The sequence below is a fragment of the Oncorhynchus masou genome, chromosome 31, assembly GCF_036934945.1.
Source record: "Oncorhynchus masou masou isolate Uvic2021 chromosome 31, UVic_Omas_1.1, whole genome shotgun sequence".
In the NCBI taxonomy this organism is placed as follows: domain Eukaryota; kingdom Metazoa; phylum Chordata; class Actinopteri; order Salmoniformes; family Salmonidae; genus Oncorhynchus; species Oncorhynchus masou.
Genome location: NC_088242.1, coordinates 33,690,645 through 33,707,965, shown reverse-complemented (window position 1 = coordinate 33,707,965; position 17,321 = coordinate 33,690,645). Strand labels below are relative to the sequence as shown.

The 17,321-nt window shown below is 40.0% G+C and overlaps 1 protein-coding gene across 2 annotated transcripts in view; it reads left to right on the top strand.

The window, feature by feature from the left end:
* The first annotated feature begins 268 nt into the window (after positions 1–268).
* The window catches only part of LOC135523845 (monocarboxylate transporter 12-B-like), a 28,210-nt gene continuing 11,157 nt past the window's right edge, over positions 269–17,321 (top strand). The window contains exons 1-3 of one of the 2 annotated variants that reach the window (XM_064950807.1): positions 269–313; positions 4,833–5,036; positions 12,041–12,144. In XM_064950807.1, the coding sequence (XP_064806879.1) occupies positions 4,909–5,036; positions 12,041–12,144 (232 nt within the window). In that variant the 5' untranslated portion in view covers positions 269–313; positions 4,833–4,908. Of the gene's footprint in view, positions 314–4,778; positions 5,037–12,040; positions 12,145–17,321 lie in introns of both variants that reach the window. The other variant, XM_064950806.1, reaches the window with a different exon arrangement.

The following is a 17,321-nucleotide window of genomic DNA, read 5'->3' as shown; positions in this document are numbered from 1 at the left end:
ATTAGTTTTGCAAATTCATAACATATTGTACGATTTGAAAATTGGTAACATTTTGTAAATATTTCCAATTCGTAACATATTTTAGAAAATGTGTAACAAATCATACGAATTGTAAATTCGTAACATATCATACACAATGGCTGATGGTCATCAACAAATTAAAACATACCATACGAAACGTAACATATCATACCAAATGGAGTGTCTTGGGTTTTCGTACCAAATAATACGAAATGCTATGAGACAAGGTTGGCTGTAAATGACTTGACTGAGCTATGCAATTCAACAACAGCTGATGTGTGTGTCTGGAAAGGTAAGAACCTTATTGCTCCATCCTAGAAACTGGGGAAAATGTTTATTGGAAATATTTTCAAATGTTGGTGCTATGTGTATTATTTACAATTGATTGTTTAAAAAAAATGTGTTGCCTACGAAGCCAGCAGCCTCTGGAGTTCTATTGGTACTTTGACCGATGCTGATGAGAACGAAAGGTATTCATTAGAAGAACAGAATGTTACAAAGTCGCCGAAGTTGTTTATTCCGTAACTTACTGATTCACATGTTTTGCTTGATATAAACTGGAAATTATTGGACGCTAAGATAACACAAAGAGAAAAGAAGGTCTGAAAAAGTTTTACACATTTTACTAAAGCTGCACGTTTTTTGAGAACTTGCCATTTCCTGAGGAGGAAATATGGTGAACATGAGACCCAGTCCACATTGTCGATAGTTCAACCGCGTGAACCCACCACACAATATCTGCCATCTGTCAATTCGACACATACGATATATTGCTTGCGTTGTCTTATGTTTTTTATTGAGGCTCAAACATTATCGCACGATCCCATGTTTTTACTTGATGAATTTGAAGTGCAATACTGAATCTCCTAAACTTCAGAATCTAAATTTTGCCGACTGTGGCAAATGTCTAAGTTCTAAGGTTAACAAAACAATGATAAACAAACATGCCATGAAATTATCTTTTTATTTATTTATCAGCAACATTTAGATGAACAATTGACCTAGATAGGGCTATGTAGTAATAGTTTGGATTCAATGAACTCAAAAGGATATTCAGTAGATTATTCTCCCTGCTGTGCAATAATGTAGCTCTGGCCATGTTGAACCAGGCATGTGGTTGCCATGGGCTCAGCAGCTGAAGCAATGGGAGTCAGACAGGTTTTAACCAACTAGAAATGCAGACAATTGTTTTACAGCCTTAAAATGTATTAAATCGATATTTGTTTCACTGACCTACATAGGATACGCCAAAATGTCAAAGTGGAATTATGTTTGTTCACATTTTTACAAATGCATAAAAAATGAAAAGCTGAAATGTCTTGAGTCAATAAGTACTCAACCCCTTTGTTGTGGGAAGCCTAAATAAGTTCAGGAATAAAACTGTGCTTAACAAGTCACATAAGTTGCATGGACTCACTCTGTGTGCAATAATAGTGTTTAACATGATTTTTTAATGACTACCTTAAATCTGTACCCCACACATACCTGTAAGGTCCCTCAGTTGAGCAGTGAATTTCAAACACAGATTCTACCACAAAGACAAGGGAGGTTTTCCAATGCCACGCGAAGAAGGGCACCTATTGGTAGATTGATAAAAAAAATGACAGTGAATATCCCTTTGAACATGGTATTAATTACACTTACACCCAGTCACTACAAAGATACATGTGTCCTTCCTAACTCAGTTGCCTGAGAGGAAGGAAATCACTCAGGAATTTCACCGTAAGGCCAATGGTGACTGAGGATGGATCAACAATATTGTATTTACTCCATAATACTAACCTAATTGACAGAGTGAAAAGAAGGAAGACTGCACAGAATAAAAATATTCCAAAACATGTATCCTGTTTTCAACAAGGCACTAAAGTAATACTGCAAAAAAATGCTTGTAATTGTGACCGACAGCCTTGATTTGGTCTTATGTAGCAAAATGTGAAAGTGTATTTTACATTGGTTAAAAGCAGAGACACAGAGCTACAAAATGGTATATCATACACGGCATTTGAGGCATAATGGGAAAGTTATTATGCTTTGAAAGTTGATAAACTTGTAACCCCACTTTTGAGAAAATGGCCTTTGAAAGTTTTGATACCTACCGGAGAACTCTTCTTTGTCTACAGCCATTCAGCATTGTTTACACCCTCTTAAGCTTTAGTCCACACCCAAACTCTGAGCATTTTACTCATCCTAGCAGAGCTGGTTAGGCTGTTTTCTTGTTATCCAGAGTGTTGGTTACTGTAACTGTGCTGCTGGCAACAATTTAATGATGCTTTTTTGCCATCGTTTACTGACACCGGTCATATTCAACGTGTGTTGAGCGTTCGTAAATTCATCTGTTATTCTGCGCTCTGGCACACTCAGACCAGAGTGCACTGAAATCGAATGCACCCAAAATTGTTACTTGAATAGTGGAGTCTTGTGTTAAGACATGTCGCTAGTTAGCTAGCTAAACAATGAACCATAATCCCAACTCATGGCATTACTACCCTGCATGAATCTGCAGGTAGCTAACCAACCAGGTTCAATGTTAGCTAGCTAACATTAGGCTATAACTAGCCAAGCAAATGGCTCTGATATACGAATAACAATATCATACACGCAACGGTAGCTAGTGAGCCAGCCAGCTAATGTTAGCTAGCTAACAGTGCATTTTAACTTGAAATGAAACCACTTTCTGTCAAAATTAGAAACATGTAATATCTGAAGATGTAGCTAGCTAGACCATCTTACCCATCATGGATGGACGCATCTCCTGTCGGATGCCATGGCTGCCCTTAGTTTGAAGATGTAATCCGGAGACAGGTGGTTTCTTCATCTCCTTAGCTATCATACTCGAATTCCACAGATTTCAAAACTCGGTCCTCTGGAAAGTGGAGAGCCACACTTATGCAGTTTTACTATGCAATATATATTTTTTAAAGCAGCGTTAGGATTAACTAGACATACTGACCAGCTCAAATAGACAGAAGCGTGCTATATGGCAGACCAATCCAAACTTATCTCTCGGCATATCCAGCCCACTCATTATCTCAGCCAATCGTGGCTAGAGGGAAGGTTGCCCACTTTTTCTGCCCTACCAAGCAGAAAGGCAGTAGCTGCTTATAGCGTAGAACTGAGAAAAATGGCTTTTATTTACCTTGGTTTCACAGTAACTTTATGCAGTTACTGCTAACGTGACCCCCATTTTCTCCAAAACACAACACAATAGAGGCAGGATACTTGTCCACATGATTAAGCATGTATTTAATGTAGCAAAAATGACATTAACTCATTTTCGACCAAATGAGCAGTTACTGTCTTTTTGCTTGGTTGTGCAGTTCTGTGGCTAAACCAACTAGGCTCATAATTTTACAATTTTATTCGTATTTCCAGATGGCATAAAGTTTGTTATAAAGGCATGTGAAAGTTCACATGTTCGAGAAGGCTTTTCTGCCAAATGGGTCACAATTGTTAAGGACTGGTAAGTTTTTCAGGAAAATAAATAAATGTTATGGAGGTAAGAACAGGCAATATCCAGAAAATCTGGTTCAGTCTGCTTTCCACCAGACGCAGGGAGATGAATTCACCTTTCAGCAAGACAATAATCTAAAACACAAGGCCAAATCTACACGGGAGTTGCTTACCAAGAAGACAGTGAATGTTCCTCAGTGGCTGAGTTACAGTTTTGATTTAAAGCTATGGCAAATCTATGGCAATACTTTAAAATGGTTGTCTAGCAATGATCAACAACCAATTTGACAGAGCTTTAAGAATTTTTATACAATAATGGGCAAATGTTTCACAATCCATGTGTGGAAAGCTCTTAGAGACTTACCCAGAAAGAATTACAGTTTTAATCACTGCCAGAAGTGCTTCTACAAAGTATTGACTCAGGGGCGGGAATGCTTATGTAAATTAGATATTTCTGTATTTAATTTTAAATACAATTGAAAAGATTTCAAAAATATGTTTTCACTTTACCATTATGTGGTATTATATGTAGATTGCTGAGAGAAAAACATCTATTTATTCAATTTTGAATTCAGGCTGTAAAACAACAACATGTGGAATAAGTCAAGGGGTATGAATACTTTCTGAAGGCGCTGTATATCCTCCACATTCTTATTTAAATATGTTAACTCTTTATTTAGTTTCCATATAAAGATATCATAGAGCTAGTGCATTTCGATTACTGATTTAAATCACACTGGATTATTGATTAAGATTAGTGATTTAAGTATTGACATTCATCAATCAAATCATTTTTTGCTACTTGCGGGAGTACATTTAAGGGAAATGAAGGGTAGCCAAATCACCTGGTCAATTGACATCTGAGGAACCAAAGCTGCAGAGATGGAAAGTGTTTTAGGGTAGCACATGCCACAGCTTTTCAACAGGGTCCGAAGTCATGCCAGCAGACGGCTGCTGGTGTCTGAAGTTAATATTGTACCACCCCGAGTTAGCCCTGACACCTTGCCAGTAAACACCTCCTCTCATGGACTCCTACGTCATTACCCTGTCGCCTCACTGTGCTGCTTGGGCCGGGGAGTAAAGTATTTCAACATGCACATCAGCAGTGACTAGCCTTGTTCGTAGGCTAGCTCTTCAACAAATGATGAATGGGCTGGACATGTTTTAGACCCAGAGAAGATGTCTGAGGTTTTTTGTTTATGGGTACTGCATCTCAATTGATGCCTGTCAATGATTCCGAGTCTCTTTTTTTCCTTATTCATAGAGTCTTAGCTAGTATATTTGCTTCTCCCTGTGTTCTACAACAGTGTAACTGAAGTGAACTGAACAGCCTCTTCAACAATCAGTGCAACCCATTCTAGGTGTGACTGTGTGAGGCTGTCTGTCTGCGAGGTGTACCTGGGGGTTCTTGGCTGAGAACAGGAGAAGGATCTGAGCATGGTTCATGCTGCGGCTATGGCTCAGGGGAAGAAGAGACCAGCGGTCCCCCCTCCTGATGGGGGCTGGGGCTGGGTGATCGTGGCCGGCTGCTTCATGGTCACTGTTTGCACACGTGCCGTCACTAGGTAAGTCTGGCAGCTGGAGAGAGTCACTGCAGATCCCCTGGGACCTGACCCAACTCTGGGAACTGTGGAGTGATAAGCATGTGTGTTTATTTTACAGTATATATGGGCATCCTAACAAATCAGTCTTAGCAATGTTATTACATGTTTGAGTACAGTTAAGTTTGTGGGACAAATTATGATTTCAAACAAAACTCAACAATAATTTTAACCAAACTTGATGCAGCTTATCCATCCTTTCTGTAATGGTGGGCTACGTACTTAATAAAGTGTGTGAGTTGAAAGGTATACAAAAATACTTATTCTCCAATACTTATTATCATCTTATACAGAAATATTGTACGTCCTTTTAAATACATCTGAAAATGATTTTCAAACAATAACACTGTTATGGTATGATGAAATGTTTATAATATATGTAAAACAGGTCAAATTCAACTCTATATATAGTTCAACTTGGACTGAGTATGACTTTAGAACAAGACTCCGGTTTACTAAAGTGGCAAGAGGTATCTTGTGTTTCTGCCATCACACTTCCCAGTTCAGGTTACACTGGGTGCCTGGTAAACAACCTGCAGGTCAGAAGAAGGCCTTCAGTATAGAACTACATTGAAGCACAATACACCCTGAGTGAGGATGGTTGTGTTTTAACATCTACCCTTAACGGAAAAAAAACAGGCTTATTTCTGACAAATAGTTGTGACAAATTTTTGACAATATTTTCACACGCAAATTAGTTTTCTGGCAAACTGTTGTGGCAAATTTGTGGTGACTTGTGAACTTCTGGCAAACAAGCATTATGTATACAAATATCAGGTTTTTGGTTACTTTGTATATTAACAACATTGCTCCCCCCACATCTGTTCAATGCATCGGATGGGGTTGGAGTCCAGGGAAAATAAGCAAGTGTTACCAAATATAACAATGTGCATTTCATAAGTATTCTAATAAAGTGTGTACATAAAAACGCATTAAGCACGTCTGTAAAACCACAATGAGGACATCAACCTATCATGTAACTTTTCATAAATCATTCGGTACAGTGCAAGAAAAAACGTCAGAGTAGTCTGAATTAGTGACATTAATTCATGTTCACATTTACAACACAACATGCATGGGCATCTCGTCATTAAGACCATTTGGGAATTTTCCTCGACTCCAACCCCATTCGATGCATTGAGATGTGGGGGGAGTAATGTCTACATAAGGGTGCAAATTATTAACACTCACAAAAGCTCTGACAAAGGCCTTGAGGCCGATACGTAAAGCTTTTTAAAGAGCAGTGATACTAGCAAGAGCAGTGTGCGGGTTTCTTATTTTTTCTCATCATATTCAAGTGTTACCACGTACCTGCAACAAAGATAGCTCAGATGTGCGAGTGCCCTTTGAATTTTGTATTAACATTGAAATGTTGTGTCTATGTAAACCAAATAACATATAACTTTAAATGAACTTGCTTCTCACAGAGAAAACTGAACTAAACTTAATAAATATACTAAACAACATGTATTCGATGTCTCAACAGATCAAAATAAAACAATACAACTTGAAATCATCAGCATGCTAATGAAGAAAAAAATAAAGACCAAATATTTCCCAAATAACATTTACATAAGAGAAATGTGAACACATTGGGGATGTTGACCATGGGATGTTTAATGTAGCAACTACAGAATTTACATGAGCCAAGTGATGACTGAGCAATAGCTTTTAACCAATGGAATTTTAAAAGATATATATATATATATATAATTTTTTTTTTAAATAGATAACTTTTTGAGTGAATTTTGGAGATAGCGGCCTTGTGGATGTCCTTCGTCCAACGCTTGTTGAATGCATGCACTGAAACAATCAGAACACACCAAACAAAAACAACATTAGGATACTGAAAACAATTACTGAAAACATTTTTAATGGTAGACTCAGCGGCTAATGGGCGGATTTGGCTTTGGAAAAACAGCATCAGCTGTTCCAATGTTACCTTGATGTTGCTATGCTTTTCACTGAAACATCCATTCTATATATTTTTCAGCAAGGAAGCTATGTTTCTGTCATGTATAAATGCTATATAAACAAACAAGGTAGCTAGTGTAAACTGAGGCTTAGGCTTACTATTGCTACCTTTAAATGTGTGGCCAGCTGTTCCTAGAGAGCCACAGTATACAATATTTTTCTCCAGCCAAGCATTAGCACAAGTGATTCAAACTAATCAACTAATTATGATCTTCAATCTAGACTGGGGACTTGATCGTTAAGAGCCAGTTATCGACTAAACACAGCAAAAAAATAAATGTCCCTTTTTCAGGACCCTGTCTTTCAAAGATAATTCGTAAAAATCCAAATAACTTCACAGATCTTCATTGTAAAGGGTTTAAACACTGTTTCCCATGCTTGTTCAATGAACCATAAACAATTAATGAACATGCACCTGCTCATCTGCGTGAGGACTGCAGATGTGGCCAGGGCATCAAATGGCAATGTCTGCACTGTGAGACGCCTAAGACAGCGCTACAGGGAGACAGGATGGACAGCTGATCGTCCTCACAGTGGCAGACCACATGTAACAACACCTGATCGGTACATCCGAACATCACACCTGCGGGACAGGTACAGGTTGGAAAAACAACTGCCCGAGTTACACCAGGAATGCACAATCCCTCCATCAGTGCTCAGACTGTCCGCAATAGGCGGAGAGAAGCTGGACTAAGGGCTTGTAGCCTGTTGTAAGGCAGGTCCTGACAGGACTGGCAGAAAGTGCTCTTCACTGACGAGTCGCGGTTTTGTCTCACCAGGGGTGATGGTTGGATTTACGTTTATCGTCAAATGGAATGAGCGTTACACCGAGACCTGTACTTTAGAGCGGGATCAATTTCGAGGTGGAGGTTCCGTCATGGTCTGGGGCAGTGTGTCACAGCATCATCGGACTGAGCTTGTTGTCATTACAGGCAGTCTCTGCCATGGCCAGCGAAGAGCCAGGATCTCAGTCCCATTGAGCATGTCTGGGACCTGTTGGATCAGAGGGTGAGGGCTAGGGCCATTCCCCCCAGAAATGTCCGGGAACTTGCAGGTGCCTTAGTGGAAGAGTGGGGTAACATCTCACAGCAAGAACTGGCAAATGTGGAACTTGTTCAGTTTATGTCTCAGTTGTTGAATCTTGTTATGTTCATACAAATATTTACACATGTTAAGTTTGCTGAAAATAAACGCAGTTGACAGTGGGAGAACGTTTCTTTTTTTTGCTGAGTTTAGTTGTCCTGTGTGGCTCAGTTGCTAGAGCATGTCTCTTACATTGCCAGGGATGTGGGTTTGATTTCCACGTGGGACCAGTATGAAAATGTATGCACTCAATACTGTAAATTGCTCTGGATAAGAGCATCTGCTAAATGTAAAATACTAGTTGTCTCTTCTTCCCGACTCAGGTGTACAAGGCTTGGGTGGAAGAAATGCAACATAAAATGTGTTTATGCCTAGTATGGGAATTCATATTATTTTCTAAAATTAATTATTGTTAACAAATCCATGCATACAAGAAACCTTGACCTTGACCAGGTGCATTGTAACGGATTGCTTCTGGAAAGAAAGGGAGAATTAACAACACGTGATTAAGATGAGCTCGCTACTAGTTTAAAGCAATGAGAGATCTAATTGTTACAAAGAATGAATGTATTCATTTATCAGAATAATACATGCATTTACATAGCGTCCCTTTCAAGCTTGAAGACGACACACTCATTTATCACTCAAAAAAAAGTGTTATGAGGGAGTGCACCACTAACATCTTTCCAGGTTGTTGATGCATCCTCCTCCCAATGCAGCGTCAACCAACACCACGGGTAGGGGAACGGTATCCATCTGCAAAAGTAAAGTTTGGCTTTGATGTCAAGTTAGCTCATATTGTTGCTACCTTAGCTGTTCTAGCTAACATGCTACTGAACGGTGACACTAGCATATTGACATGCATATTGGTACTAAGACAGCAAGTTGCAAATAATTAGTTAGCTAGCTATCACATTAATTGTGAAAAAAATATGATAGCTAACGTTAAGCACTAGCCAAAATGTGTTTCACTCTATCCGATAAAACATGACATTGCTTTTTTTATTTTTTTATTTGACCCCTTTTTCATGGTATCCAATTGTTTAGTAGCTACTATCTTGTCTCATCGCTACAACTCCCATACGGGCTCGGGAGAGACGAAGGTTGAAAGTCATGCGTCCTCCGATACACAACACAACCAAGCTGCACTGCTTCTTAACACAGCGCCATCCAACCCGGAAGCCAGCCGCACCAATGTGTCAGAGGAAACACCGTGCACCTGGCAACCTTGGTTAGTGCGCGCTGCGCCCTGCCCGCCACAGGAGTCGCTGGTACGTGATGAGACAAGGATTTCCCTACTGGCCAAACCCTCCCTAACCCGGACGACGCTAGGCCAATTGTGCAACCTCCTGGTCGCGGCCGGTTACGACAGAGCCTGGGCGCAAACCCAGAGTCTCTGGTGGCACAGCTGGCGCTACAGTACAGTGCCCTTGACCCCTATGCCACCCGGGAGGCCCCAAAACATGACATTGCTAACTAAGCATCAATTAGCTCACACAATTTTAAAGTTTCTTAGGATGTTTAATGAATAAGTTAGACACTCAACGGCAGGGGTTGGAACCAACATTATTTCCAAATCGTTTTGTTCCGACTAGCAAAATAAAGTTCTGAACCAGTTCAAATCCCCCAAAAGTTACGGTTTATATTGTTCCTGTTTCTTTTTAAACTCTGAAATTAATATACACTACCGTTCAAAAGTTTGTGGTCACTTAGAAATGTCCTTGTTTTTTAAAGAAAAGCACATTTTTTTTCCATTAAAATAACATAACATTTATGAGAAAGTGTAGACATTGTTAACATTGCAAATGACTACTGTAGCTGGAAACGGCTGATTTTGGATGGAATATCTACATAGGCGTACAGAGGCCCATTATCAGCAACCATCACGCCTGTGTTCCAATGGCACATTGTGTTAGCTAATACAAGTTTGTCATTTTAAAAGGCAAATTGATCATAAGCTAACAAGCTTAGCTAGCTAACAAGTTTGAATTAAAATAATAACCAGAATTAAAATAATAACACATCTTAGCTTTTTGTAGATAATAAATCCAATGTGAAACATGATAACTATAGTATCCTTAACTAGCATTGAAAAAGTTAATCCATTATTTTCTAATTAAACATTGCTCTCCCTAATTTCTGAATCACCCCTGTAAACGTCAGTAGCTACAGTAGACTATGTATGCTTCAGAAGGAGGGGGAGGGGCAAGTACACCACACACACATTGGCAAAGATTTTCAGCTGGCAGGCAGACTCTAGAACAAGTTTGAGTGACAGTGAGTGCTTTGCACAGACAGTGAGGGCTTTGCACAGGCACTTTGTTGCGTTAGTTGTGGGACTGAAAAAAAATGCCCATAAAATAACATTATTAACTGATTCCAATGCTTTTAAAATAATGTTTCTGTTCCGGAACAGTATTGATCACTTTAGTTCTCGGTTCTGTTCCTCTAAAAATGGTCCTTATTTTTCCGTTTTTGGTTCTGTTCCCTGAACCGGTTCCAACCCCTGCTCACTGGACAATTTGGGTAGGTAGCTAGGTAGATGGCTTTCCAACTGATTTTCCTTCTCCCCCTGACTGGTCACCAATGATTACTGGTCTTGGAACTCATGTGTTCACCAGAAAAGGCTTCTGGTAAACTGTTTGTCACTAATGGCAATAAATATTGTTGCCACAGGTTTGCCACAGATTCAAATAGAATCTTGAGAGAATTGCTTGCCAGAAAAAAAACTCAAGCGAACTGTTTGCTGGAACTAATACATTTTTGTAGGTCTCCTCTAAAATGTTGTTTTTCAAGGTTTCACGTTTCATGCTTTGTTTCCCAGGTGAAGGGGGTTTAGTGAATTGCGTTACTGAAAAAAAATGGTTCAGTCAGATGAAGACCTGTTGGGTGAGGGATAAAGAAGGAGATTATAGTCTCACATTTCCATAAGGCAATCCTTTGTGTAGATTATAATTGGAAAACATTTAAACAAGGAAGAGTATGTTGGAATGTCCCTCCCAACATTATTCAATCATTTTCAAACAGCAACCTGGTTGTAACCTGATAATGCCTGCCCAGATTGTCACCTTGAACCTTTACCCTATTGCACATTGCAATATTAGGTTGGAATTGGAAGGAATGGGTGAAATTTTACCAAGGGTTTGAGAGTAACCAAAGATAATAAGTCTAGGCAGTTCTGATCCTCTACTTTCGTGATATGCATAAGTGATCCCAAGGTCCTTTAAGGTCTAATGAGTGAGTTTAAACCCCTATACCAGCTGTAGCGGACAGCGTGTGTATACACGTTTGTGTGTGTGTGTGTGTGTAAGGAAACACCAGGCTGACGGAGGGCCGCCCTGTGTAGGTCCCCACATGTGCGTTCTCTGGCCAGTGCTGGGGAGGACATGAGGATCAGATGGCCGTCACATTCACACTGAGTGATCTGGGCCTTATCGCCTGACTGGTGCTATTCCTCTGTTTGTACAGGTGCAGCCTCTCTGCAGATTCGGACGTAGGAGCTTGTGGTTCATTACCCCCCAAGCAGGCGTTCTTCCCACACGTCCCAGGCTTTTTACAGCTCTCCCCTCAGCTTCGTGATTACACAATTCATTACGGTTGCATCGCTCCCTCCGACCGCTCAGGTCATCACCATGTCTAGCTGGAAAAGAGTAATTACATAATCGAAGAAACCTCAGTGTGTTCTGAGAACATGTGCTGTATACACCAAAATGGTGTGTTGGTGTGTGTGTGCTTGTCAGACTGTGTGTGTGTGTGTGCGTGTATGCACACCATTGTGACTTGTGTATAATTTGTGTCAGATACACCACTAGGAAACATACATTTTTAAGTTCTGAGACATTTTGAAATATGCAAGATAATATTTTTTTGTCATGATTTCTCTTCATCTTGATCTTTTTCTTCTGTTCCAGATGCATCTCAATTTTTTTTGTGGAGTTTCAGATGCACTTTGGTGGGGACTATTCAGGGACAGCCTGGATCCACAGTCTGGTGGACTGCACCACTATGCTGTGTGGTAAGTCGTCATGTTAAATACTGAAGTAATATGGCTACAGGTTCATCTGCATCACCTAAAGCCCATTCTTGTGTAATTTTGAATTCCATAAAGTGAGTGTGGAAGAGGTGAAAATATTGTTGTCTATCAACAATGACAAGGTCTGACAACTTGTATGGAAAATTACAGAAGATAATAGCGGACGAAATTACCACCACCTAAAAGTGTGTGCCATCAGGCCTGGAGGGAGGCAAAATTCATTCCGCTACTTAAGAATAGTAAAGCCCCATTTACTGGCTCAAATAGCCGACCAATCAGCCTGCTACCAACCCTTAGTAAAATTTTGGGTAAAATTGACCAGATACAATGTTATTTTACAGTAAACAAATTCACAACAGACTTTTATCAAGCTTATAGGGAAGGACATTTAACAAGCACAGCACTATACAAATGACTAATGATTGGGTGAGAGAAATTGATGATAAAAAGATTGTGGGGGCTGTTTTGTTAGACTTCAGTGCAGCTTTTGACATTATTGATCATGATCTGCTGCTGCAAAAACATAGGTGTTTACATCCCCTGATATATTGTGGATGAAGAGTTACCTGTCAAACAGAACACAGAGGGTGTTCTTCAATGGTAGCCTCTCCAACACAATCCAGGTGGAATCAGGAATTTCCCAGGGCAGCCTTCTAGGCCCCTTACGTTTTTCAATCTTTACTTAAGACATGCCACTTGCTTTGAGTAAAGCTAGTCTGTCTATGTATAGGAATGACTCAACACTATCCAGGTCAGGTACTACAGCGACTGAAATGACTGCAACACTAAACAAAGAGCTGCAGTTAGTTTCAGAATGGGTGACAAGGAATACTTTAGTCCTAAATATTTCAAAAACTAAAAGCATTGTCTTTGGGACAAATCATTTACAAAAACCTAAACTTCAACTAAATCTTGTAATAAATGATGTGGAAATTTTGCAAATTGAGGTGACTAAACTGCTTGGAGTAACATATCAAACATATCTAAACTGCTTGGAGTAACATATCAAAACATATTGATACAACAGTAGCTAAGATGGGGAGAGGTTTGTCCATAATAAAGTGCTGCTCTACCTTCTTAACAGCACTATCAACAAGGCAGGTTCTACAAGCTCTAATTTTGTTGCAGCTAGACTACTGTTCAGTCGGGTGGTCAGGTGCAACAAAGAGGGACTTGGGTTAATTTCAATTGGCTCAGAACAGGGCAGCACGGCTGGCCCTTGGATGTTTTTAAAGAATATATTTTTATTTCACCTTTATTTAACCAGGTAGGCAAGTTGAGAACAAGTTCTCATTTACAATTGCGACCTGGCCAAGATAAAGCAAAGCAGGTCGACACATACAACAACACAGAGTTACACATGGAGTAAAACAAACATACAGTCAATAATACATTAGAAAAATAAGTCTATATACAATGTGAGCAAATGAGGTAAGATAGGTGAGGTAAAGGCAAAAAAGGCCATGGTGGCAAAGTAAATACAATATAGCAAGTAAAACACTGGAATGGTAGATTTGCAGTGGAAGATGTACACAGAGAGCTAACATCAATAATATGCACATCAATCTCTCTTGGCTCAAAGCGGAGGATAGATTGACTTCATCACTACTTGTATTTGTGAGAGGTATTGGCATGTTGAAAGCACCGAGCTGTCTGTTTAAACGACTAGCAAACAGCTCTGACATGCATGCATACCCCACAAGACATGCCACCAGAGGTCTCTTCACAGTCCCTAAGTACAGAACAGACTATGGGAGATGCACAGTACTACATAGAGTCATGACTACATGGAACTCTATTCCACATCAGGTAACTGATGTAAGCAGTAGAATCAGATTTAAAAATACACATTATGGAACAATGGGGACTGTGAAACAACACAAACATAGGCACAGACACATGCATATACACACACAATAACATGCGTACACATGGATTTTGTGTTGTAGATATGTGGTAGTGGAGTAGGAGCCTGAGGGCATACACTTAGTGTGTTGTGAAATAATTTATGAATGTATTGTAATGTTTCTAAAATTGTATATATGCCTTAATTTTGCCAGACCCCAGGAAGAGTAGTTTATACCTTAGCAGCAGCTAATGGGGATACATAATACATATAAATACAAATGGCCATCAGTAAAGTGCTGCTTCAGCAACAGTGATCTGGCATCAAACTCGGCCTGGCACTGGCTTGGAATGTGTGGTCTAGACAGGTTGCTCAATGCCCAGGGTAGTCATGAAGTGGATTTGGTTCATTGAATGTAAACATATAAGCTTTTAAAAGACAGTTAAGGAGAAGTTAAGCCAGTTTGACAACTAAGACAACTAAGTTTGATATTTTGTACATCATTTTGCTTCCAATTAGGACACATGATGAAGACAATGTCATGTAAATGTGCTTTTTACAATCACACAGCGAAGTTACAGTATGCTTAAGTTGAGAAAGTCACAGGCCGCTGACTGGCAATGTGTCCTTGCAACTCAGCCAACCCATTGGTCAGTTTTTGCTGCTTCTCTTAAATTGGGATGTTCCCTGTTTGACCCCCTTACATAGAACAGAAGTTATGTTTTAGTGTTTTTTAAGTGCGTGGATCTTCTTTGGATCTTCTATAGATCTTTTGGACATGTTGATTGCTCTTTAAAAAGTTTTTGGGATGAATCACAGGATTGTATTTTATTAGTAGGTACACATTAGTGCAGTCGTATTTAAGAATGAAGTACTGAGAACCACATGTCTGACTAAAGCAGACACCAGAGAGAGGAGTTTGCTTCTTTTCCTGTTGATTTAGCTCTTGAGAGAACAAAGTCAGCAACACACAGAGAACATCTTGAAATACCAAAACAGTGTCACAACACTATGACCCAACAGAGGGAGTTTGTTTATTTCGCTTGCGCCCAGTGAAATTTGACACCACGATAGAGACTGTTTTGAAAAAGCATGTAAAAATAGACCCTTAAACTGACCAATAGCAGACTCAAGGCTGACTTAGGTAACATGTTCAGGCAGGTGTATGCCAAGGCAAGTCAGCACGGGTCACAGAGGACTGCGGCGGATCACAAACCTCTCTTCTAGGTTCACATTTTGCAACTCTTTGTCTTGTGTTTACTCACAGTATCAATGGTCCAAAGTGACAAAAAAAGTGGCAAAAGAGAAAAATGTACTTGCATCTATTTGAAACTAGCAGTGATGTACACTATATGTGACCCGATTCAGGAAACTAGGCGTATGTCACAAGTCACGACTTCACAGTAGAGCCGTTTGAATGTAAAAAGTATTTTTTTAATCAAAATGCGTTTTTTGGCAGAAATGCCTTCTCGAACATGTGAACTTTCATGTGCCTTACTATCAAACTTGTATGCCATCTGTAAATACGAATACAATTGTTAAATTACGAGTCTAGTTGGTTTAGCTACAGAAAAAGTCAGTAACCTTCCTGCTAGCCATGATTGGCTGAGATAATGAGTGAGCCGGACATGCCAAGAGATGAGTTTGTATTTGTCTGCCATATAGCCTGCGTCTATTGGAGCTGGTCAGTATGCAGTATGTTTAGATAATCGTGTCGAACGCGGATTTTTATTTGATTTATTTTTTATTGTGTAGTAAAAACTGCATAAGCCTAATGTCAAGTTAAAGTGTACTGTTAGCTGGAAACGTGTTCTCTGGAGTGATGAATCACGCTTCACCATCAGGCAGTCCGACGGACAAATCTCGGTTTGGTGCATGCCAGGAGAACTCTACCTGCCCCAATGCATAATGCCAACTGTAAAGTTTGGTGGAGGAGGAATGAGGCTGTTTATGGTTAGGGCTAGGCGCCTTAGTTCCAGTGAAGGGAAATCTTAACACCACAGCATATAATGACATTCTAGATGAGTCTGTGCTTCCTATTTAGTGGCAACAGTTTGAGGAAGACCCTTTCCTGTTTCAGCATGACAATACTCCTGTGAACAAAGTGAGGTCTATACACAAATGGTTTGTCGAGATCGGTGTGGAAGAACTTGACTGGCCTGCGCAGAGCCCTGACCTCAACTCCATTGAACACCTTTGGGATAAATTGGAATGCCGACTACGAGCCAAGCCGAATTGCCCAAGTCACCGCAGTAATTTTCCACCATTTAGTGGAAAGCCTTCCCAGAAGACTGGAGGCTGTTATAGCAGCAAAGGGGGGACCAACTCCATACTAATGCCCATGATTTTGGAATGAGATGTTCAGCAGGCAGGTGTCCAAATATTTTTGTTCATGTAGTGTATCTTATTGGAGCTTAATATTATGCTAAATTGGTGTTCCACCCTTTTTTCCTGTATCTGCATGTGTTTTATCGTGTCAGGGTGTGAGAAAAGTAAAGAGCTGGTTTGCCCATATTCCCCCTGGGCTACAAATCATTCATACACCGGTCTTTTGGCAACAGTTTGCCAGACATTTGCTTGGATAAAAACAAGTAAGACACTATGTACTGCTCTAGTGCAATACACAATCCAAAGTGCATAACTTTTTATGTTGCATATTGGTGGGGGTCAGGGTCAACATGTTTCGGTGTCAACACCCCTTCTAAGGGGGTCTGGGGGACTGATAGTGCCTTGTAACTCAAATTCTCACCTGATGACCTGTTTGTCCTCTCCCTACATCAACATGGGCGGTGCTCTCGTTCCCTCTACTGTAACGGCTTTTGACCAAAATAAATGATCACACACACACACATAATAATATAACAATCAATGATCTCTGGTTCCTCAAGAAAAGTCCCGTATCTCAGGCATAAAAAGTCCAGCTCGGTAAAGGAGTTCAGTGAACCCAAGTGACCTTAGTCACGCAATGTTTGTCCGTTAATAAACTGTAGCTAAACCCAGTCTCAATCATACAATCACAATATCAATCTCTTTTGCCACACAACCATAAAGAGTATCAAATCTCAGTAGTCTTCAACTACAACTGACCACATAACTCAACACGGTATAAATCACACTCAAACAAATGAAATACCATATGCAAGTAAGTTGTAGTCAGTCGGTCAGTCAGACAATCCAATCAGCCAACAGATCTCCAGCTGAGAAAGGCCATGAAGAAACAGCGGAGACCAACTGAGATGTGAATGGATCCGATCCTGGTGGTTAAACTTGAGACAAGGCTACAAAGCACTCATTTAAATAGAACAAAACAGAG